A 25,085-nucleotide genomic window follows, 5' to 3' on the forward strand; every position below is an offset into this window, starting at 1 on the left:
AGTTCTCGGAGGGCGACAGACTCCGGCTAACAAACCCACCAGGCCTCAACCCAGAGCCCTGATCCTGATACAGGACGCCCCCTAAACCCTCTCAGCTGGCATCCGTGTGCAGTACATACCGTAATTGGGGGTCTGCAAAAGCCAGCACCGGTACCTGGGTCAGCAGCTCCTTCAGCGACTGAAAAGCCTTCTCACATTTTGCATCCCATCTCGGTCCAAAGGGCTCCAATGGGCTAAGATACTCTCCACTCTTCTGTCCCTTTTTCCCCCTCCCTTTCTTCCCCAAGGGAGGATAACCGCACAGAAGCTGATTCAAAGGGTGATTCATTTTGCGTAGTCTTTCACAAACCTCCGATAGTAACCACAGAACCTGAAGAATGAGCTCAGAGCGCTCACAGTCTGGGGTCTTGGCCAAATGGTAACTGCCTTGATCTTAGCTGGGTCTGTAACTACCCCATTCATTGAGACTATGTGCCCAACATAGCTAACAGACATTTGGCAGAACTGGCACTTGTCCAGGGAAAGTTTTAACCCTTCAGCTTTCAAGCGGCCTAGCACCTTCAGCAGCCTCACTTCATATTCTTCCAAGGTGGATCCAAATACTATGAGGTCATCCAGATGTACCAATACCTCAAGCAAGTTCATATCCCCCACCGTCTTCTCCATGGCCCGCTGGAAGGTTGCAGGAGCTCCCGAGATCCTTTCAAACTGGAAAAATCCCAGGGGACATATAAATGCCGTTTTCTCTTTGTCGGCCTCACTCATGGGGATCTGGTAATATCCACTCCTCAAGTCCAGCACACTGAACTACTTTGCACCACTCAGGCAGGCCAGCTCATCTTCAGTCCTTGGGACAGTACACTAGTCAGGGATGGTGCGCCTGTTCAGAGTCCTATAGTCCACACACATCCATACCTCCCCATTCTTCTTTTGGGCCACTACTTTCTTTTGGGGGCGCGTCTTACGAGACTGTCGGAGACCCCAAGCAATCAGGTCATGGGACTGGGCGCTCCTGGCTCTCTGGTCCATTCATAACTGATCCACCTCAGCAGCCTGAGTGACCCCTCTACGCTGCAAGCAATTTAGCTGCCTCTCTAGCTGAAAAATAAAAGCAGAAAGCTTCTCCCCCTTCTCCTGACGCATGTTCTAAAACCCCACCAGGAGCTCCATTGGGCTTCCAGTTGGACCAAAAGCACTGTGCAGTGCTTGTGCTTGCAGATAATTGACAGCTGTCGCTATGGGAGACTTCAACGTGACAGCTCTCACAATGTCAGCGTCCTGCCCATTTAAACTTTCAACCAATCTCTGTCGCTTTTCATCATCAAAGCACTGCCACTCATTTAACAACTAAGAGGGCAGCTCGGCCCAAGTCTCGTACTCCTCCTGCCCTTTAGGGATGGACTTTTTTCCAGAGAATAGGCGGAGCCTGCCATAGCTAGGACCTTGAATCTGATTTTTCCATTTATTCACCAGAGAAGTAAGAATGGATACTAACTCAGGATTCTCACTCTTCACCGGGGGGACGTGGACTAATTAGACATTCCAAATCCGACCACTCTTTCCCCTCACTCCTCAGAAATGAGAGAACCTGTCTTTGAAATCTCCACCACCCAGCTACCTCAGCGCTGGTCTGCATTAAAACGAGAGCTGTGCCAGCCATTTTATCAAACCTCCGCCCATAATCGCAACTTCAACAGTACTTAACAGGCGAATTAACAATTCATCCGGAATACAAATATCTGCCCCACTGGTTCATTGCTCAGGGTTAATCACACAGCATCCAACGGAATCAATCCCGGACGAGCCCCCACAATTGCAACTCCTGCTTCGGCTAGTGGCTTAATATAGTGGGTGATGACCCCCGGCCTGGCCAACCTTAAGAAATCTCGTTTGGGTGGATGATGCGCGATGTGTCAAATGAATTTGATGGCAGTAGCTTTTCCCCCCACATATAAAATATATTCTCTACCCATTTACTTGCATAGGCTACGCCATTTTAAATCCTGTTCCAGGGTGAAAGGAGTGATGTGTTCCCAGACTTCCTGCTTTACACTGGAAATCAAAGGCCAAGACACAGGCAAGGTTATTTCTGTGGTAATGAGTAGAGCTTCAAATATAGTGCCACAGGGGATAATTAAAGAAAATTTAAACATTAGCTTTGTTTGTCACGTGTTGTTTTGAATCACTGATCAACAGTCTTGGTATGTGCTGGGGGAAACCTGCAAGTGTTGCCATGCTTCTGATGTCAATACAACATGTCCACAACTTGCTAACTCTGAATTACCCAAGGTCAGGGAAATGGAAACTTTTGAAACAGTGTATTTGGGAAACAACACCAATAAACTGTCCACTTAAGAATTTAAGTATTTAACTTACATTGTAAGTATGAATTTTCTTCATCAACTTTTGCGACCTCCAATTAGCCCAAACGGTGCATTACAGCAGCACTTTTTTTCATCAACTTCTTCATCAACTTTTGCGACCTCCAATTAGCCCAAACGGTGCATTACAGCAGCACTTTTTTTTTGACTAAATTGACTTAAAATACGCTAACTTACAGAATGCATGCAAGGTTCAGGGTTATATATTCGTATAAAATTGCTCACTCGTCAATCAACAGGCCCCACTTTCCACAACCCGAGCCAATTCCAGCTCTAATGGAAACCGCGATGCGATACCACGACGCATGCACACGGCCAGCCCCAGCAGCGCCTCACAATGCTCACAGAGCCGATTCCACCTTTCATGGAAATGGCAACACAACACCACGACGCATGCGCATGGCCAGCCCCAGCAGTGCCTCACGATGCTCACAGCAGCGACACCACACGCAACAATAGGGCAGGGCTATTACGTCCACTTAGGAGAGTGCCAACCACATCATCAAGAAAAATCAGCATCCTGGAGGCTTTGGTGTTACTGCTTCGTATCCTCCATCAAGCATTAGGGTAAAAAAATATGAACAGCCTAATTATGCCAAGTGGAAAGAGAAGGGGGATATTATGGTCAAGAGATGACACCAAACGTTGTCAGGAAGCGGCAAGGAGAGGGAGAGAACGACAATCGGATGAGGCCAGGGCCGCACGACTCCAGGATCAAAGAATCAGGACAAAAAAGATGAGAGGAGGAGAGGCATGCACATCTCCAAAATGACAGCAATAGGCACAGAAGGAGGAGAGAACAAGAATCGGATCAGGCCTGGGCCACACGACTCCAGGACCAGAGAGAAAGAACAGATGGTAGAAGAGATGAAGAGACGAAGGATGAAAGGGCTGCGCGTCTCCAGAATGGCAAAAACAGGCAGAGAAGGAGGAGAGAGGAAGAGACAAAGAAGAAAAGGAAAGATCAACGAGAATATGCGGCAAAGTGTACCCTATTGAATAATGAGCAAAGAGAAATATATGAATATGTGTGCGACTGCTTGGAAAGGAATCTCTTCAATGATTTTCATTGATGCACCAGGAGGAACGGGCAAGACATTTATCATCAACTTGATCCTTGCTAAAGTTAGGGATGATGGAGGTGTTGCTATTGTTGTAACACCATCAGGTATTGCAGCAACATTGATGCCTGGTGGTAGGACAGCGCATTCAAGATTCAAAATACTCCTCAAAGTCAATGAAGATGCCCTTTGTAACATAGCTTTAAAACACCAATACTGCAAATTTACTCCAAAATGTGAGGATTATTGTCTGGGATGAGTGCCCCATAATTAGGAGGGAGAGTTTCGAAGCCGTGGACTGGTATTTTCGTGGTGTATGCGGCAAGAATGAGGCCTTTGGGGGTATTTTAACCATTTGCTGTTGTGATTTCCGTCAGCTTCTAGCAGTTGTGAAAGGTGGAAATGATGCTGATATGGAGAATTCTTTTTAAATCTTTTTATTGAATTAGTACACAAAAGGTAAACCATATAGGCACTCATACACTGTTAGAATATAATATATTACAGGAAATATTAATACAGAAAAATTAATACAAACAGTGCAATTTAAACATAAAATAACAAGGTAATATAATAGTATACTGATTTTATATATATCAATAAAGAGAGAAAAAAACCCACCGTGGAACTAATCTAAAAAGCAAAGCAATGGGCTAACTAGGAATCAAGTAGAGTTAAACAACTTAAAACAATCACGTCCTCAAACCCGACCTCCATTAAAAACAGTTAAAAAGCAAGAAGGGAATATAAATATGGACTAAGAGAAAAAAAATTACATTAAATGAAAATGTTGAATAGAAGATCTCCAGGTCTGTTCGAATTTAACTGAAGAATCATAAAGATTACTTCTAATTTTCTCCAAATTTAAGCATAATATCGTCTGGGAAAACCAAAAGAACATAGTTGGAGCATTAGTCTCTTTCCAATGTTGTAAAATACATCTTTTCGCCATTAAAGTAAGAAATGCAATCATTCTACGGGCTGAAGGAGAAAGATTACTGGAAATTTTAGGTAATCCAAAGATAGCAGTAATAGGATGGGGAGAGATAACTATATTCAATACTTTTGAGATAATATTAAAAATGTCTCTTCAAAAAGTTTCCAGAGTAGGGCAGGACCAAAACATATGAGTTAAAGAGGTTATCTCCCCCTGACATCTGTCACAAAAAGGATTAATCTGAGAATAGAAACAAGTTAATTTATCTTTGGACATATGTGCTCTATTGAATTAGGGAATGTTTAGCACAGATAGAGAAAGTATTAACTAGTTGTAAAATCTGCACCCAGTCATCCGCTGAAATACTAAAACCCAATTCCTGTTCCCAATCTGACCTAATCTTATCAAATGGAGCTTTCCTAAATTTCATAATAATATTATAAATAATAGCCGTTGCACCTTTCTGACATGGATTAAGGTTAATTATAGTATCTGAAATATATGTAGGAGGGAGCGTTGGAAAGGAAGAAAGTATAGTACTTAGGAAATTTCTAACTTGGAGATATCTAAAAAAAAATGTATTCTTGGTAAGTTATATTTATTAGATAATTGTTCAAAAGACATAAGGGAACCATCTAAAAATGAATCCAAAAACCGTGAAATACCCTTAGTCTTCCAAATTTGAAAAACACAATCCGTGGAAGAGGGAGGAAAAAATGTTACCTAAAATAGGGATCGCAAGCCCAAATTGGTTAAGATCGAAAAATTTTCTGAATTGAAACCAAATACGTAAGGTATATTTAACTATCGGGTTACAGACCTGTTTGTGGCGTTTCAAATCAAAAGGAAGAGAAGAACCTAAAATAGAGCCAAGTGCATAACCTTGAGCAGATTGTAATTCCAATGCTACCCATTTAGGAATGGATAGTGTATCTTGGTCAAGTAACCAGAATTTCATATGTTGAATATTAATTGCCGAATAATAGAATCTGAAGTTAGGTAATGCTAAACCTCCATCTCTCTTAGCTTTCTGTAGATGTATTCTACCCAGTCTCGGGTTTTTAATTTGCCAAATAAATGAAGAAATTTTAGAATCAACTTTGTCAAAAAAAAGATTTTGGAACAAAAATCGGTAATGCCTGAAATGCATATAAAAATTTTGGCGGAATAAACATCTTAACTGCATTAATATGACCAATCAAAGTTAAATATAATGGAGACCATTTAAATGAAAGTTGAGTAATATGATCAATTAAGGGTAAAATATTAGTCTTAAATAGATCTTTATGTTTACAAGTAATTTTAATCCCAAGATATGAAAAATAATTATTAATCAATTTAAACGGAAGGTTATGATACAAGGGAAGTTGCTTATTAATCGGGAGAAGTTCACTCTTACTGAGATTTAACTTGTAACCGGAAAAGAGACTAAATTGTGCTAATAAATCTAAAGCAGCAGGGATGGATTTTTGAGGATTAGAAATATATAAAAGTAAGTCATCAGCATAGAGTGATATTTTATGGGACTTCAGGCCCCGAGTTATCCCAATAATATTTGGAGATTCTCGAATAGCAATTGCAAGAGGTTCTAATGCAATATCAAATAATAAAGGACTAAGAGGACAACCTTGTCTAGTACCTTGAGAAAGAGGGAAAAAGGGTGAACTTAAAGAGTTAGTACGAACTGAGGCCATAGGAGAATGATATAACAATTTAATCCAGGTTATAAATTTCGAGCTAAAATTAAACATTTCAAGCACCTTAAATAAGTATGGCCGTTCTACTCTGTCAAAGGCTTTTTCAGCGTCTAAAGAAATAACGCACTCAGGAATGTTTTGTGAAGGAGTATAAACAATATTTAACAGTGTGCGAATGTTATAGAAAGAGTAACGACCTTTAATAAAACCCGTTTGGTCTTCCGAAATAATATAAGGAAGTGCTTTTTCTAACCTGTTTGCTAATAATTTAGAAAAAATTTTAGAGTCAACATTTAATAAAGATATTGGTCTATAAGATGCACATTGAGCAGGATCTTTATCCTTCTTTAATATTAAAGAGATTGACGCTCTATAGAAGGATTTGGGAAGTTTACCAAGTTTTAATGAAGCCTCCAGAACCCTAAATAACCAAGGGATTAATGAAGGTGCAAAAAATTTATAAAATTCCGCGGTAAACCCATCAGGGCCAGGAGCTTTCCCCAGGTTCATAGAAAAAATAACATTCTTAATCTCATCAGTGCTAATGGAAGTATCTAGCATAGAAGATATATCCTGTGAGATCTTAGGGAAATCTAGGTTATCTAAAAAGTCATTCATATACTTAGAGTCTCGTAAAGACTCTGATTGATATAAGGAGGAATAAAAATCAAAAAAGGATTGATTAATCTCAGCATGATCAAATATCAGTTGATCATTTTGATTATAAATCTGATTAATTTGAAATTTAGTATAATTAGTCTTCAACTGATTAGCAAACAGTTTACCAACTTTGTCACTATGTACATAAAATTCACTTCTTGTTTTCTTTAATTGATTTACAATCGAGGACGTAAGTAATAAACTGTGTTCCATTTGAAGTTCAGTTCTTTGTTTATACAACTTCTCAGCGGGAGCTGTAGCATATTTCTTATCAATTTCCTTAATCTTGTCCACAATTACCAGCTCCTCCTGCTTCAGCTTCTTCCTCAAAGCAACAGAGTACGAGATGATCTGACCACAAATATAAGCTTTAAAAGTATCCCAAAGGATGTTCATAGAAATATCTTCTGTATAGTTGATTGTAAAAAAAGAGATCAATCTGTTCATTCATAAAGTTAACAAAATCCGAGTCCTGAAGCAACAGCGAATTAAAACGCCATTGTCTATTATTTTGTGTATTGGCCTGAAGTATAATAGAAAGCTTAAGTGGAGCATGATCCGAAATGGTTATAGAGTCATATTCACATTTAACCACTGAAGAAGTAAGACGAGAGTCAATAAAAAACATAATCAATTCTTGAATAGGAATGGTGAACATGTGGAAAAAAAAAGAAAAATCTTTTTCCTGAGGATGCAAAAAACGCCAAATGTCTGTCGACCTGGAATCAGAGAGGAATGAGTTAATCAAAGTTGCAGATTTATTGGTAAGGTCCGTAAAGGAGCCGAACGGTCCAAAGCTGGAGATAAACAAGTATTAAGATCTCCGCCCCAGATTAGTGAAAACTCATTCAAATTCGGGAACAGATTAAATAATGATTTATAAAATTCCGGACAGTCCATGTTGGGAGCATAAATGTTAACCAAAACTACCTTTTTATTAAAGAGTAGACCACTAACAAATAGAAATCTACCATTCGGATCAGAAATAATATCATGTTGTACAAAAGTAACTGAGGGGTCTATAAAAATAGAGACACCTGGAATCTTAGTGTTAGAGTTCGAATGGAAGTGTTGACCCTTCCAAAATTTAAAAAAACGTATTCTGTCCCCCCTCCGCACATGGGTCTCTTGTAAGAATAAAGCATGTGCTTTAAGTCTCCGGAATACTTTAAAAACTTTTTTCCTTTTAATTGGATGATTAAGACCGTTAGTATTCCAAGAGACAAAATTAATAGTAGACTCCATAAACCCTAAAGTCAACCCGCAAAAAAAGGATTGACAATAGGTTCGACCCACGAACCTGGAAAGGGAACAGAACAAACAAGAGATAACGGGAAGGAGAACGCAACCAATGCTTCGGTAATGTAAGTAGCCCAAGAAGAAAAAAACTAAAAAGTGAAGCCCCTCCCACCACCTCCCACCCCATGACCCCAAAGCTAAATCTAAACCAGACCAGCCAGAAAGAAGCAAGCACTAGAACTACCCCCATGACTTCTGATAGACGCTCACTAAAAAAGAAGTGTATAAAAAGATCAGCTAAAGTTATAAAACAGTAGAGGAATAAAAAAAAGTAGACCGATTAAGACAAATACGATATAATACAAAGAAAAAGCCAGTAAATATAAAGAAAACCGTAACGAACAACAGACCCTATGATTAAACAAAAAAAAGAAACGAGATAATTAACATAGACTAGTTAAGAAAAACTACAAAAAGTGCATTTGAAAACTACAAAGTTTAAGGCCTCAAAGGAAATACGTAAAATGATGCTGAGGGAATAACCACCCAGAATCCCCAAGGAAAAAGAAGGAATGACGCAGTTGAAAAAAAAGTTTGACAATCATGTTAATTAAACCGAAAATAAACTTTTCTGCCGTCGTATAAAGCGAAAAAAAAATTAAACTCAACAGATTAACAGCCTCCGATCAAACGGAGATAATTAAAAATTGCGATTAAGATGTTGAAGGTGAAAATTGATCCAGGTAAGTCTGGGCATCTGATGGAGAATCAAAAAAACGGGGAGCTCCATCAGGCGTGCGATTCTTTAAACGCGCAGGGTAAAGCAGCACTGGTTTTAAATCCATCTTGTAGAGTTCCGACATCACAGATCTGTAACGAACACGTTGATCCCGAATCTGTTTACTGAAGTCTTCCACAAACTGAAAATGAAGATCCAAAAAATCAATGTAACCTTTAGGTCGAGCGAATCGAAACAATTTCTCCTTGTCTTGAAAGTAATGAAATCGTAAAATGACATGCCAAGGTTTATCTGACTTAGGCGAATATGATGGAACTCTGTGAGCCCGATCCAGTAATGATGGTTGGTCAGGAAATACGGTAGGAAATGCATCTTTTAAAAGTTGAGAAAAAAACTTTATAGGGTTGTCAGATTCAGCAGCTTCACGAATACCAATAATTCAAATATCCTGCCGTCGCATTCTGGATTCTAAGAGTTTTTAAAAGTCAGAAAGTCAAGTTTTTTCTTCATTACACTAATTGTTTCTTCAATTTTCCCCATCTTAAGTTCATTTTGTTGCGTGGATTTTTGAAGATTAAATATAGCAGACTGATGTTCCGTGATAGATGTTTGCATTTTATCGATTGCATCGGCAATTTTCTGGAGATTAGTTGAAATTTCCGCATGAATCAGCTCCGTTATAGACGTTGAAATTTCCGTTTGAATTAGATCCGATATGGCTTTCAAAGTTAACGGTGGTTCAGTCGGAGGAAGATCGGTACCTTTCGGTCTAACCGGAGGTTTGCCGTCTTTCCCGTTCTTGGACATAGCAGACCTTAAAAACATCGGAATATCAAAAAACACAATTTGTTTCAAAGTATTATAAAAGTCGGTGCCTTAATGGTTAGCTTACATGTAGCTGATCATAGGAAAAAAAACTCAGAGGTAATGGAGCGAGTCAAGAACAGGACTTTACTCCATGAGCTCTACCGGAAGTCTCGATATGGAGAATTCATGCATAAAAAATCCTACTTGTGGAGAAGCTTCATCAAGTTTCAATTGAAGAGAAACATGCGATTGAGTGAGGGAGAAGGACGATATTCTGAGTTCTTATTGGATGTTGGAGAAGACAAGATTGAGAAAAATGAAAACGATGAAATGGAAATACCTGTAGATATGATTCTGCCAGCAAAAACTATGGAAGAATGCATTGATTTCATCTACCCGATATTCGACAATTCTGCAGAACTGTTCTCAAGGAATTCTATCTTGGTTCCTCTCAATGAAATGCTGCGGAAAATAAACTTCGCATGCATTAGACGCTTCCCTGGAATCATGAAAGAATACTGTTCCTTCAATGCTGTAAGCGAAGGAGCTAGCACCATTCATTTTCCAACAGAATTCCTTGATTCGGTCAAACTCCCTGGGTTGCCACCACGTAAACTGGAATTGAAAAGGGAATCTCCCATCATTTCAATGAGGAACTTGGATCCACCAAGGCTTTGCAATGGAACGCGAATGATGGTGGAAGAACTGCACAACAATCTCATCAATAAACATCGATTTGTTCAAAAACGACTTTGTCATGATCCCGAGAATTACTCTCAGTTTATCAGAAGGGGAAGATGTCCCTCTTCAGCAGAGCCGGTTCCCGACACAATCATGCTTTGCTATGACTATATGTAAGGCGCAAGGCCAAACCATAGGGAATGTGTTGATTTATTTGCAGAAACCAGTATTCCAGCATGGTCAGCTGTATGTGGCTTTAAGCCGAGGAAAAAGAAATGAAAACTTTAGAGTATTCTTGAAGAGTGGCAGATCAACCAGAAATGTTGTCATCAAAAGTGTCCTTCGTTAAATGAGGAGGAGCTATTTTTGTCTTGCTACGCGTCTTTCTTCTTTAATAAACTGAGTTTTTCTTCTTTAATTTCTAAAGCACGTCACATCAGACTGCACTACCTTCCTGTCAAAGGGTGCCCCAACAGGTCACCCAGTTGTCTAGTTACTTCTAAATTCAACAATTACTTCAGTTCATGTCAGTGGTTTTATTTTTTTCTTTCTAGTTATCGATGATACAACCAAAGAAATCATCTACAGGGATTATATCGACATCAGTGTAGCCGTAGCAACGCCAAAGGTAAGCATTTATTGGCTATGAATTGGCCGCTGGTATTCGTAAGAGAAGGATAGAATAGCTGTTGCCTTCTGCTCATTCACAAATTTTATGCTGAAATGTTTTGGGTAGTTCTTATTTTTTGGGCAGAATGAGCATCATTGAATTTCTGCATTCTGTTGTTTCCCCTTGTACTATTTTAATACACTGTTGTAATAAAATGATCTATGTGGATGACATGAAAACAAAATTTTTCACTATACCTCAGTACATGTGACAATAATAAACCAATTTAATATATTGCATGACTTGAGTTTACTTTTAACCTCGAAGGCTTTACAAACCAGTGCCTGTTACAGTACCAGTACAAACCAGGTTATCATCTGCATTCTGATCAATGTGGGATAGAGATTCTGGGATCAAGATCGAATTTTCATAAATGTCATCACTGAATTTCATTTCAAGATAAATATTTGTGCACAGTGAAGTACAGTGGATTCTGGTTAATTGGGAAATGTTGGGACCAGTATATTTTGGCTCAATTAAGTGGCTGACCCGGATAGCTGAAGTTTAATGGAAATAATTAATAAGATAGAAAAAGAGCTAACTACTGTTTAATAAATTATGTACTTACATGAAATACACAACAAATTAGAACACTAGCAATGCTACTACAGTACTATAAAACCTCTGGTGAAGGGACCCGTTTCCATTCTGCGGCAGCTCACTCACCTTTGTTCTCCGCTGGACGCTCAGCTGTCACCTGTGGCTTCAGGTAGCTATTTGCACGTGATAGCAGCCACACCCTGGCACACTGTTTCCACAGGCGGGCTAAGCCAGGTGTGGGTAGCCGGCTGGCTTTGTACCCCGGCAAAATAGGAACATGCTTGTCCTAGCGTTTGAAGTCAGCTCCAACAGACTGGATAGAGGAGATCAACAGTGAGATCCAACAGCCAACAAGGCGGTTCTGCAACGCCTTGTGGAGAGCTAAGGGCATGATGAGGCACAGGAGAAGTCATGGTTATCCATTGCTACCAAGGCAGACCCCAATTTTTGACGACTACTTCTACTACTGGACCCTGACCTCTGAGTTGGAGAGGAGGAGGATGAGAGGAGACATGATAGAGGTATACAAGATATTAAGAGGAATAGATAGAGTGGACAGCCAGCTCCTCTTCCCCAGGGCACCACTGCTCAATACAAGAGGACATGGCTTTAAAGTAAGGGGTGGGAAGTTCAAGGGGGATATTAGAGGAAGGTTTTTTACTCAGAGTGGTTGGTGCGTGGAATGCACTGCCTGAGTCAGTGGTGGAGGCAGATACACTAGTGAAGTTTAAGTGACTACTAGACAGGTATATGGAGGAATTTAAGGTGGGGGGTTATATGGGAGGCAGGGTTTAAGGGTCGGCACAGTATTGTGGGCCGAAGGGCCTGTACTGTGCTGTACTGTTCTATGTTCTATGCTTAGACTGACTGTAAGTGAATGAAATTAGCGCAGACACCTGGTGCAGATAATGGAATGTCTTCATACAATGTTTTTGATGATTACATCCTCCAAATCTCATTTTCATTGTAAAATTCAAGATGTTTGTTGATACCTTTAAATTTCAAGTTCAAGATTAATTATTATTCAATCATACAAGAATTCCATGAATGTAGCCAGGCCAAACGACATTCTTCCAGGTCCAAGGTGCAAAATACAGTATCAACAGTCGTACACAGCACAAGGCATATACAGCATACATTTTCATAGTTGGTAATTTGTTGAAGTAGTGAAATCATTTTATTTTCATTCCTGACTATTTTTCGCATCTCCAAGCCTGAATGCTTGAAACCATAGTGGCCAAAACAATTCTAAATTGCCTTACTACTTATTGCTTGCCAAGTATCAGTTACAAAAATCACTGCTTTTTGAACACAAACACACGTAACCCTGGCTACTTAAAAATTGCTGACTCTAAGCACGGTGTAGTGTCTAGTGGCCACACAAGGTCACGTGACTGGCACTAATAAGAAAGTTCTCCTGTCCTAATTAAGCAGCATAGTGTCCTAAATAAATGAAGGAAATCCCTACTATCTTCTCGATTAGGATTTGTTCTTTTAAGAGTCGTCTCAAATGTGAATGCCTAGATTAACCGATGGACCAATTAATTGGAATCCACTGCACTTCGTAATTATTCTAACCTTGGGTATTTTGGAATCCAAAACATTGGGTAAAATCTTTTCTGCAATTTATCCAATGATTAGTAAATATAAATACTTGATGGTTTTCTTAATCATTAGTGATATTCTACAGGATTTAATGCTTGGACCCTTGCTGTTAATAGTGTATGTCAGTCGTTTGCATGATCAATAAATTTGGAGATCGAAATCACTTGTATGACATGAAGTTTGTTGGTTTGTGTACAGTGCAAAGAAAAAACTGTGAATGATAACATAAACAAATAGTGCAAACAAAAACTGATGAGGTATGTCCTGGATGGTAATGGTCCTTAATGGATAGAGTCTTAAAGCACCGCCACCTGAAGATGTCGTGGATGGTGGGGAGGGTTGTGCCAGTGATGGAGCTGGCTGAGTCTACAACCTACTGCAGCTTGGTTAGGAAAGCATGTGGTATTCTTAAACTTCATTTGCTTGGATATTGAATATAAGATTAAGGAGATTGCTCTGGCTTTAGAAAACTTCGATCAGATGTAAGCTGGAGTACTACATGCAGTGCTCCTAACCTTATCGTGGGAAGTCAAATTCTAATGAAACATGTAGTGATAAGTGTCAGGGACCTTGGGAGCATTGATGTACAGAGGGATGTCTCACTGGAAGTGGAGACACAGGTGGCTGGAGTAGTGAAGAAGGCATTTGGCATGCTTGCCTTCATAGGTTGAGGCACTGAGCATAAAAGCAGAGCAACGGAAAACATTTTGGCTGCATTTGGAATATTGTTGGATGTAATAGTGATAGAGTACAACAGAATTTCACCACAACATTACTGGAATGGAGGGCTATAAACTTGGTTTGGTTTATTGTCAAGGGAACATAGCAGTTTCAGTGGTGATCTTATTTTGTTTGTAAATTTGAAGGAGATTGATAGGTTTAATAGTGTTTTTTCCCAGGGCAGGGGAATGTAGAGCAAGAGAACACATGTTAATGGTGAATGGGGAGAAAAATTATAGGAGATTCACACAAAGGGTGTTGGTTAACTGGAATGAACTGCTGGAAGAGGAGTGGGGGCAAATACAAAGTTAAAAAGGAATTTGGGCAAGTATTTAGATAGGAAAGGATTAGAGACTTATAGTCTCATTACCGGTAAATGCAAAGAGCATAGATTGGCATGATGGTTGTCATAGTAAGGGCCTTTTTTTCTGCAGTTCAGTTCTCTCATATGATTCCAAAGGAGGATGATGCCTGGAATGATGAGAGACTGGGGAGGTTTTGTCTGTAATCCGTGGAGTGGAGGAAGTTAGAAGGGGATGTGATTGACATATACAAAGTTATGGGGGCCATACTTGGAGTAGATTGTAGGAAACATTTCCCCATATCATAGATTTAGGTTAAGGGATGAGAGATTTAGAGAGGATCTGAAGCATGCATAGCTGAAATATATTGCCTGTGAGAGTGCTGGAAGCAGTCACTAACTACACTGATGTGTGTAGACAAGGCACTTTAAATTGCCTAAGTACAGACGACCGTGGGGATAAGTGCTGGAAGATTGTGGATCAATGCCCAAATAGACTGCTTCTATTTTGTATGACTTAGTTTGAGAATGAGAAACCTGGCTTTGAAGCACATGTCTCGAATGTGAATAAAAATAGTTACAAAGTTATGAAAGTAGAACAGGACTGGAAAAATTATTTAAAAAGTGAAATGGTGGATAAGCTACAAGACTTAAGGGTCACAATTCTCAGCCAAAATGCATTCGATTGTGGAATAAACTTGGTGAGAAGGACAAACTATCTTTGCTATTTAAAGAAGTTGAGGAAGATTTCAAAATTAAACAAAATATTATGAAAATTAATGATAAGATAACATTTGAAAAAGTTTTGGAAACCAGCATAAGGTTACGGGGGAAAATAGACTGCGAATAAACTGGCCGTTAATGTTGAAGCTGATAGAGCTTTGACATACAAAAGATAGCTTAAAAATTTTGGTCCCTTAGATGGTAAGAATAGGAAATTGTCAAAATCTTACGTGTCTTCATAGTAGAATACATTAAGTACATCCCAAAAGTGCTGAAAAACCAAGGACAAGTGGAACAATATATTTGGCAAAATAATGCAAATAACTTCTCCAGGATATTTGGGAAGAGAATAGATAGGTTGATTTTGTTTTCCCTGAAGCTAACGAGGCTGAGCAGTAACTTAATAAGGGTAATATTAGCATGGATAGAGTTGATAAATCTATATCTTTTTCCCATCATAGAGGTATCACAAAAGAAGAAAACTCATGCTTAAGGTGAAAGGAAGGAGTTTTAAAAGGGGATTTAAGGAGCTCTAGGAGGAGGTGGTGGAGTCAGACATAATTGCTATGTTTTAAGAAGCATTTAGACTAGTATCCACATAGGCAAGAAATAGAAAGATATGGATCATATGTGAGTAAAATGTCATCATGGACATGATGAGGCAAGGTCACTTTAAAAAAAATTGTCTCCAAATGCTGGCTAGTGCCCTAGATCTTATGAGCTGCTTTCTTATGGTCTTCAAAGTGGCTGCAGAAATAGCAAATGCTTTGTTTGTAATTGTTAAAAGATTCACTGTCCTAGAGGGTTCCTGAGAAAAGCCAGAAGTATTATGTTGCTATTGAAGAAAGGAGGGAATACAAAAAGCAGGAACCTATAGATTAATTATTTTCCATTCTGGAATGCATTATTAAGGATTTTGTGGCAGGATATTTCAAAATTATGGTAAAATCAAGCTGAGCTTTATAAACATGAGATTGCATTAACAATCTTAATAGTTTTTTTTTGAGAATGCAACAAACAGGGTGGATAATAGTACATATTTGGATATACTGTGTTTTAATTGCCGGAACAAATTCAGGAAGGTGTCTTTTTTTAAAAGGTGATTGCCCAAGGTAAGAGCTTGCTGGATTTGAAGTGATAGCATACATGGAGAATTGATTAATGGAAAGCAGAAGTAGGATAAGCACGTAACTTTCTTGTTGGTATTCTGTGATGTGGTAGGGATCAGTACTTGGCCCTGACTAAGGGAACTGATTTTATTGCTAATATATTTGGCGACTGCAAGTGGGGGTGGGAAAGCAAATTGTCAGTAGGTTATTATAAGTTAAGTGCCTAGAGAAAATTTTGGTACATAGAATAGAATATTGGGAGATGCACAGAATAGAAAAGTGGAAGATTGCTTAAATATATAAAATAACTAAATATATTCTTAATAGAATTCTTAAATATATAGATGGTGGTTGGAATCTTGAACATTGCCTGAGGGTTTTGGTGATGGCAGATACTTGCAAGAAGCTTTGAGATGTGTACTTCAATCATGGTGCATAGGAGGCCACAGAACAAGGTTAATATAATTTGCACTTGATGATAGGCTTGGATGTGGTGGGTTGACAGTTGCGCTTATGTACTGTAGTCTCTGACCCGACCACTACCTGAAACAGAGATCTTGTTCATTGAAACTACAGGGGTTGTAGCAAGTATTTAGGAAGGTCAACCTTCAACTTCATATTCCTTGCAATAAATGTCTGGATGTTTTGTGCCTCAACCGTTCATGGCATTGACAAGACACCACACCACCTTTGAAATTTTGGTCTCCTTATTTAAGGAAGGTATGCTTGCATTAGAGGCTCGATAGAGAAGATTGCTTTCTAGAATAAATGATGAGGAAAGATTTAGCAGGTTTGGCTTTTCTCATTGGAGTTGTGAAAAACGTGGGGTGATCTTTCTTGAAGCATCAAGTCCCCTCTTGCCTATCTCCTCCCTGCTTCCCCTCCCCCACCCCTTCATCTTGCCCCTTACTGGTTTTTCACCTGGCACCTACCTGCCTTCTCCTTCCCACCCTCCTCCCACCTTCTTTATAGGGTCCCTGCCCCCTCCCTCTACAGTCCTGACAAAGGGTCTCAGCCCGAAACGTTGACTGTTCGTTTCCACGGATGCTGCCCGACCTGCTGAGTTCCTCCAGTGTTTTGTGCGTCTTCCCCTCTTTTGCAAGGCAGTACAATGGAGTTGAAGCTAATTCAGATCAGTCCTGATCTTACTGATTCTACCTGTTTATCCTGATGAAGGGTCTTAGCCCGAAACATTGACTGTTTATTCATTTCCATGGATGCTGCCTGACCTGAGTTCCTCCAGCATTTTGTGTTACTGCTTCTACTGTTTCTGATTTCAGTGTCCCTATGTTCCTCTTGAAATCTGATAAACCTAGCCCTGCTTTTATTAAAATATCTTAAATCTATTTGTAGATTTGAGTTTCAATTTAATCATTACTCTATTTATAGAAATGGGCTTTTGGTTTGCTCAGGCCAAAATACATTTTCCCTGATAAATGTGATCGGTTCATTTTCTTATATTTCCTGTAAAGAAAGGGCTTGAGAAATTTACTTAAATTATAGGCATTACGTAAGAACAGTGTGTAATCTTATTTTTTCTTCCATTCCATAGGGTCTGGTGGTTCCTGTAATCCGAAATGTTGAAACAATGAACTATGCTGATATTGAGAAAGCAATCAATGAGCTAGGAGACAAGGTGATTGTCAAAACATTATTACTTCTTTGTGTTGAAGTACTATCAGGCACTGACCCCATTTATCCCATTTACACCATCTCCAAATCATCATACGACACCTTCATGAAACACAAATTCAACCACTGAGCTCATTTCTGGGAACCATGCATACACATCAAAATCTTGGCAAGGGTGCAGACAAAAAGTAGTGAATAAGGAACTTGCATAAGACTGAAGACGCTAAAGTGGTTGTTCTTTGTCTGGAGAGGATTCAGAGCTGTCCTGACAAAGGGGTGTAAACATTTGTTCTCACTTGAAGTATCAGGAACCAGAGAACATATTTCCGAATTGCATATTTCCTTACAACACAGTAGGCCATTTAACCAACTGAGTCTATTCTGACACACAGAAAAAGCCCCTTTCCCCCCACTAATTTCCCTGAAGCCTACTCTCCCCAAATTCCCATCTATATTACCAATCAACTCTTCATTTTTGCTTTTTTCTTTTATATCTGAGAAATGTAAAATTCACAATATTTTGATCTTGTTAGTTAACTTCTGCTTCCCAGGTGTGAAAATTAACTCTTGTTCCCTGACTAAGTTTCCAGAAAATATTAGATGCTTTAAAAGTTTGATTTTTGTGTCTGAATTGCTTCAGTGTAAGCCATGATACTTTGGTCTTTTGAATAAGTGGGAATTGGAAATAACAAATCAAAGCCCTTTTGGAAGGACAATGAAATGTTTCAGCTAGAAGTAATCATCTTCTAACGAGATCCTTACTAAGGAGTAACGTACTTTTTACAGAATTGAAATAAGTTTTAAAACATCAGATAGGAATTTGAATTTCCTTAAATCTTGCATTCATCCCTCAACGTGAGGGAGTAAAAATCCTTTCGCTATGATTCATCGCAATGTACAGACATGTGAATTTATAAATCTGATGGCTTTTAGAAAGAAGCTGTCCTGTAGCCTGTTGGTCCTGGCTTTAATGCTGTGGTACCGTTTGCCAGATGGAAGCAGCTGAAACAGTTCATGGTTGGACTAAGTTTTTGTATGGAGGGGGAGAAAATCATGGATGAATTCTATTACACTGTTGGAACCTTGAGTGATTCAAAGTGAGATTAGATAAGATGAGAAAAGAAGTTGGCACAATTGAACAACCTAACAGGCACATTTTGCACTGGTCTAGGCACGTAAGAATGAGTTGGCTATAGAAGACATGGATGGAGGTACTTTCACAATCAGTAATGGTGGAGTGTTCGGCTCAATGTTTGGCACACCAATTATCAACCCACCCCAGTCTGCCATCCTGGGTATGCATGGTATCTTTGAGAGGCCAGTTGCAATCAAGGGTCAGGTAAGTAATAACATCATTAAAGTTTATCAGTCGAATGGTTTCAGATGGATTTCAAGTATTGCTGCTCGTGTTACAAAATGAATTGCAACTTGATATCACAGGTATAATGTATTTTTTAGGATATTTGTAAGAAAGATAAAGATTAGCTTCATTTGGCCACATACATTGAAACATATAGAGGAATGCATCTTTTTTTGCATTGTTTTCAACACAGTCCAAAGCTTGTGCTGGGAGTAGCTCGAAGTGTCAACACACTTTCAGTGGCAACATGGCATGCCCACAAGTCACTAACCCTAACATTAACTGCACATCATTGTAATGTGGGACGAAACCCAGAGGAAACCCACACAGTCACAAAGAGAACATACAAACCCCTTACAGTGGCAGGAATTGAACCCTGATCAGCGATTGCTGACACTGTAAAGTGATGCGCTACTGTGCCCTCCTGCTTTTATTTTGATCTCATTTCCTTTTAGACTTGAGAGGCTTCAGTGGGTTTTTAACTAAATGCCTTGTCCTGGTACACTCTTGTGGAAAGTGGTGTGATTCTACATTGGTTCTAAATGTGTAGGAGAACTGGCCTGCACTGGAGATTGACTGTTGGCTAAGTACACTGTTAATTGATTTAGATACAACTTCTCATGCTTGTTTTCCTCTTATTACAGGTGGTGATCCGCCCCATGATGTATGTGGCCCTAACCTATGACCACCGCTTGATTGATGGAAGAGAAGCAGTATTTTTCCTCCGAAAAATTAAATCTGCAGTTGAAGACCCTCGCGTGCTGCTGCTTGACATTTAAGCCCCATTACAATTATCTAAAGAGAAACACGCATACACAAAATGTCATATGCATTTTCATATTAAATAATTGTTCTACCTTTTTGATGTTTTAAAAGAAATATAAATGAATGTTTTATGGACAAAGTGATTATGCAATTCTGTAGGAATTGTTTATAATGGAAGGGTGTAGCATGTCAGAGACTTTATAACTAATTTATATTGTGAGCAAACTAACTTTGCAAGTCATTACTGATATGTTATATTGAGGGAGCAGCTTTAAGTAGTGTCATTCACAATTTAGTATTATGAAACCGGCAATTACAGCGAAAGAAGTGAGAATTGACTAGTGTGGGAGCTGGAAATACCGAATACCTGATCTGATACTCATAGTGAGACATGTTGCCAAGGCAGATATCTAACAAATGGTATATTTGATTCCGGAATGTTTCACATCTGTGAACGTATTTCATCCTCCAGCATTAATATCTTTATCTTGATATAAAACACACTGACTGAAAGAGTACTGTTGCAGTGTTATTTCCTATCCAGCTAGGTAGCAGCAAATTTGTTGTTATAAAGTTGTTTTGGGAACTTTGAATTGCAAAAGTTTCACATTTATCACTTGGAGAACAGGGGGCATGCAGCTATTTGTTTTTAAATTGGCTATAACACCAGGCTTCAAGTATCTGCTTCCAATCTTGGCCGTTGAAGACAGATGATGAAAAGAATCAATCCTTGCCACTGTCTGTAAGGAGTTCGTACACTCTTCCTGTTACCGTGTGGCTTTCCTCCGGGTGTTCTGGTTTCCTGCCACAGTCCAAAGACTTGCGAGTTGGTAGGTTAGTTGGTCATTGTAAATTGTCCCGTGATTGGGCTAGGATTGCTTGGTGGCGCAACTCAGGGCCAGTAGGGCCTTTTCTCTGCTGTATCTCAATAAAACCACTCTTGCCTAAACAATCCAATTTGGCGTCCTAAAATAGACAACAAATGCAGAAGGAGTACAACTAACAGTGCAAGGTGATTACTATTAATTTTAGATGGGTATGAATTTACAATGTGGAAATGTGTTTACAGGTTTTAATTTGTTCTTCATTGACACATCTTTGTACTGGGCTCATTTCTTGTTCCCTCTCTCGTCACCTCCACAGCCCAAATTGTCTAGCTGATGTCAAGTTACATGCATGCCACTATCTTACCAAATCTATTCAGTCTGATGTTAGTCTATATTTCCAAATGTTTCATTATGGGACCAGCTTAATACAAATCCATTTTGCTAACAGCATATTCTGTTCAAATCAAATCCTGTTTCCTGAGCACTGAATTTCCTTATCCTCTGAGAATTAAGCAGCCATTTGAAATTTAAAACATACGCACAACTTTTATTTTAATCTCGTACTGTGTTGTGGTGAGCAGGTGGTATTACAGTTAGCACAATATTAGGGTCAGTAAACTTAATCATCAGGTCGAGTATTATTTGGATAAATGTGGATCCTTCTGTAGAGAGAAGGATTTTTATTGACAGCTGCTTCCTGACATAAAATGTCCTTCCTGTATAAATGAATTACAGTAATACAATTTAATAGAATAGTGGGAAGATGGTTCCAAATGAGAATAAAGTCAACAATGTTTTTACAGAACAGTCACAGAAATGTGTGCATTTAGTATTGAGAAACAAGCTGGGTGTGGTGGGGAGGAGATTTGCACTTTGAAGGTAATGGTGCAATTTTTCAATTGGGTTTATTTTTAATATTAGGTAGTGAGATTCACATGATCGTACTACCCTGTGTGTTAAGTGAAAAAAGGAGCCCTGTCCTTATCTTGTGTTTTGAGATAGAGATATACACTAGTACAAAATCAGAGTTGCTGCTCCTACAGATTCACATACATTTTCCTGTATCTTCCTAACAGTGACAATATTCCTTTCCTCAACCTGTACAACTTTTAAACGTTCGATACATGGTGTGCACTGTGATTTCTTATGTGACACTAGCTCACCTGTTTCCATCAGCACAGGGCATAGTTGGATATAGGTACATTGTTTTTTTTTAGAAGTTAACTGCACAGCAGTGCAGTCATTCGCAAGAGGGAATCTAATCTGTGCTCGAGAGAAATACATCAGTTACCCACAAGTTAGAGGGGAGAAATCTTCAGTAGCCTTATTCTGGGTATGCTACCAAGCAGTCTTGGTAGTCCAAACACTGTAGTCCAACTGGATGCAGTTATGCGATGGTTTATTGTTGAGCAGCTTACATCTCTGCCAGTAGATGCTTTCCCAGGCATGACATTTATTGGTATACAGGATGTTTATATTTACTTTGCAGGGCAGTTATTTAAGTTACAAAAAGTTTGAAGCATTTAACCAAAAACAAGGCAGTAAGTTGAAATGTTGAAAGGGAAAATTGGTGATGTAATGGTATTTGAAATTAATAAATGTGACTATTCAAATCCTCTTGGCTGGTCTAACATCTGAGAGTGTAGGCCATTCTGAACAGAAGATGGGTGAAATTCATTTGCCCTTTTTACTTTATAACCTTCCTTTCATTTTGTGAGAATCATGCATGTTTTAAAGTTCTTGTATATTTTTTTACATGCATTGGTCTTCTACTCATGGATTAAGGTTTTGGGATAGTGAATACTTGTGATTGCCATAAATTGAGATTACTAGAAACATAGAAAACCTACAGGACAATACAGGCCCTTCACCCATAAAGCTGTGCCGAACATGTCCTTACCTAAGAAATTACCTAGGGTTACCCATAGCCCTCTATTTTTCTAAGCTCCATGTACCTATCCAGAAGTCTCTTAAAAGACCCTATTGTATCCACCTCCACCACTGTCGCTGGCAGTCCATATCACGCACTCACCACTCTCTGTGTTTAAAAAAACAAACAAACTTACCCCTGACATCTCTTCTGTACCTGCTTGCAAGCACCTTAAAACTGTGCTCTCATGTTTGCCATTTCAGCTCTGGGGAGTCACTACCTTATACACCTCTATCAGGTCACCTCTCATCCTCTGTCGCTCCAAGGAGAACAGTTTTTTGAACCTTTCGTAAGCTTTTCTTCTTGACTAGATTTACAACAGCCTTTGTACACCACTGTTCCTGTACCCTACCATCCTTTCCCTGTCTCATTGGAACGTACCTATGCAGAGTTTACTCAACCTATTCTCATAAGGCATGCTCCCCAATCCAGAAAATCTTCTCTGCACCCTTTCTATGATTTCCACATCCTTCCTGTAGTGAGGTGACCAGAACTGAGCACAGTATTCCAAGTGGGGTCTGACCAGGGTCCTATAGAGCTGCAACATTACCTCTCAGCTCCTAAACTCAATCCCACGATTGATGAAGACCAATGCACCGTATGCCTTCTCAACCACAGTGTCAACCTGCGCAGCAGCTTTGAGTGTCCTATGGAATTGGACCCCAAGATCCCTCTGATCCTCCACACTGCCAAGAGTCATCAATAATACTATATTCTGCCATCATATTTGACTTACCAAAATGAACTACTTCACACTTATCTGGGTTGAACTCCATCTGCCACTTCTCAGCCCAGTTTTGCATCCTATCAATGTCCCGCTGTAACCTCTGTCAGCCCTCCACACTATCCACAATGCCCCCAACCTTTGCGTCATCAGCAAATTTACTAACACATCCCTCCACTTCCTCATCTCTATTATTACGTAGTTTTTGAACCTTTCGTTAGCTTTTCTTCTTGACTAGATTTACAACAGCCTTCGTACACCACTGTTCCTGTACCCTACCATCCTTTCCCTGTCTCATTGGAATGTACCTATGCAGAACTCCATGCAAATATCCCCTGAACATTCGCCACATTTCTTCCGTACAATTCCCTGAGAACATCTGTTCACAATTTATGCTTCCAAGTTCAGGCCTGATAGCCTCATGTTTCCCCTTACTCCAATTAAATACTTCCCTGACTTGTCTGTTCCTATCCCTATGCCATGGTAAAGGAGATCGAATTGTGATCACTGTCTCCAAAATGTTCTTCCACTGACCTGACACCTGACCAGGTTAATTTCCCAATACCAGAGCAAGTACAGCCTCTTGTAGGCTTATCTACAAACCCCATTTCCAGAAAAGTTGGGATATTTTCCAAAATGCAAAAAAAACAAAAATCTGTGAGATGTTAATTTATGTGAACCTATATTTAACTGACTAAAGTACAAAGAAAAGATTTTCAATAGTTTTTCTGACCAACTTAATTGTATTTTGTAAATGTACACAAATTTAGAATTTGATGGCTGCAACACACTCAACAAAAGTTGGGACAGAGTTAAAATAAGATTGAAAAGTGCACAGAATATTCAAGTAACACCGGTTTGGAAGACTCCACATTAAGCAGGCTAATTGGTAGCAGGTGAGGTATCATGACTGGGTATAAAAGTAGCGTCCATCAAAGGCTCAGTCTTTGCAAGCAAGGATGGGTCATGGCTCACCCCTTTGTGCCAAAATTCGTGACAGAATTGTTAGTTCAAAAGGAACATTTCTCAAAGCAAGATTGCAGAGAATTTAGGTCTTTCGACATCTACAGTACATAATATTGTGAAAAGATTCAGAGAATTCAGAGACATCTCAGTGCGTAAAGGTAAGGTCGGAAACCACTGTTGAATGCGCGTGATCTTCGAGTCCTCAGGCAGCACCGCCTAAGAAACCGTCAGGCTACTGTGACAATTATAGCCACCTGGGCTTGGGAGTACTTCGGAAAACCATTGTTGCTCAACACAGTCCGTCGCTGCATCCAGAAATGCAACTTGAAACTGTATTACACAAGGAGGAAGCCATACATCAACTCTATGCAGAAACGCCGGCGAACTCATCTCAGGTGGACTGAAAGACTGTGGAACCATGTGCTGTGGTCAGATGAGTCCACATTTCAGCTAGTTTTCAGAAAAAACAGGCGTCGAGTTCTCCGTGCCAAAGATGAAAACGACCAACCAGATTGTTATCAGCGAAAGGTGCAAAAGCCAGCATCTGTGATGGTATGGGGGTGCATCAGTGCCCACGGCATGGGTGAGTTGCATGTATGTGAAGGTACCATTGACTCTTGAGGTGTATATTAGGATTTTAGAGAGATATCTGTTGCCATCAAGGCGATGTTTCTTCCCGGGACGTCCATGCTTATTTCAGCAGGACAATGCCAGACCACATTCTGCACGGTCTACAACAGAGTGGCTTTGTAGACACAGAGTGTGTGTGCTTGACTAGCCTTCTGCCAGTCCAGATCTATCTCTTATTGAAAATGTATGGCGCATCATGAAGAGGAGAATCAGACAACTGAGACCACGGACTGTTGAGCAGCTGAAGTCTTATTATCAAGCAAGAATGGACAAAATTTCCAATTGCAAATCTACTACAATTAGTATCCTCAGTTCCAAAATGATTAAAAAGTGTTATTAAAAGGAAAGGTGATGTAACACAGTGGTAAACATGCCTCTGTC

The 25,085-nt window shown here is 39.5% G+C and overlaps 1 protein-coding gene across 5 annotated transcripts in view; it reads left to right on the forward strand.

Annotated features, from left to right (window-relative positions):
* Nucleotides 1-20,140, forward strand: part of dlst (dihydrolipoamide S-succinyltransferase) — a 64,430-nt gene extending 44,290 nt beyond the window's left edge. For 4 of the 5 annotated variants that reach the window (XM_072274007.1, XM_072274016.1, XM_072273988.1 and 1 more), the window contains 4 exons: nt 10,757-10,830; nt 17,423-17,506; nt 18,674-18,841; nt 19,507-20,140. In XM_072274007.1, the coding sequence (XP_072130108.1) occupies nt 10,757-10,830; nt 17,423-17,506; nt 18,674-18,841; nt 19,507-19,641 (461 nt within the window). In that variant the 3' untranslated portion in view covers nt 19,642-20,140. Of the gene's footprint in view, nt 1-1,985; nt 2,086-10,756; nt 10,831-17,422; nt 17,507-18,673; nt 18,842-19,506 lie in introns of those variants that run through there. The other variant, XM_072274025.1, reaches the window with a different exon arrangement.
* The last annotated feature ends 4,945 nt before the right edge of the window (nt 20,141-25,085 follow it).

The sequence above is a fragment of the Mobula birostris genome, chromosome 1 (assembly GCF_030028105.1).
Source record: "Mobula birostris isolate sMobBir1 chromosome 1, sMobBir1.hap1, whole genome shotgun sequence".
Classification (NCBI taxonomy): domain Eukaryota; kingdom Metazoa; phylum Chordata; class Chondrichthyes; order Myliobatiformes; family Myliobatidae; genus Mobula; species Mobula birostris.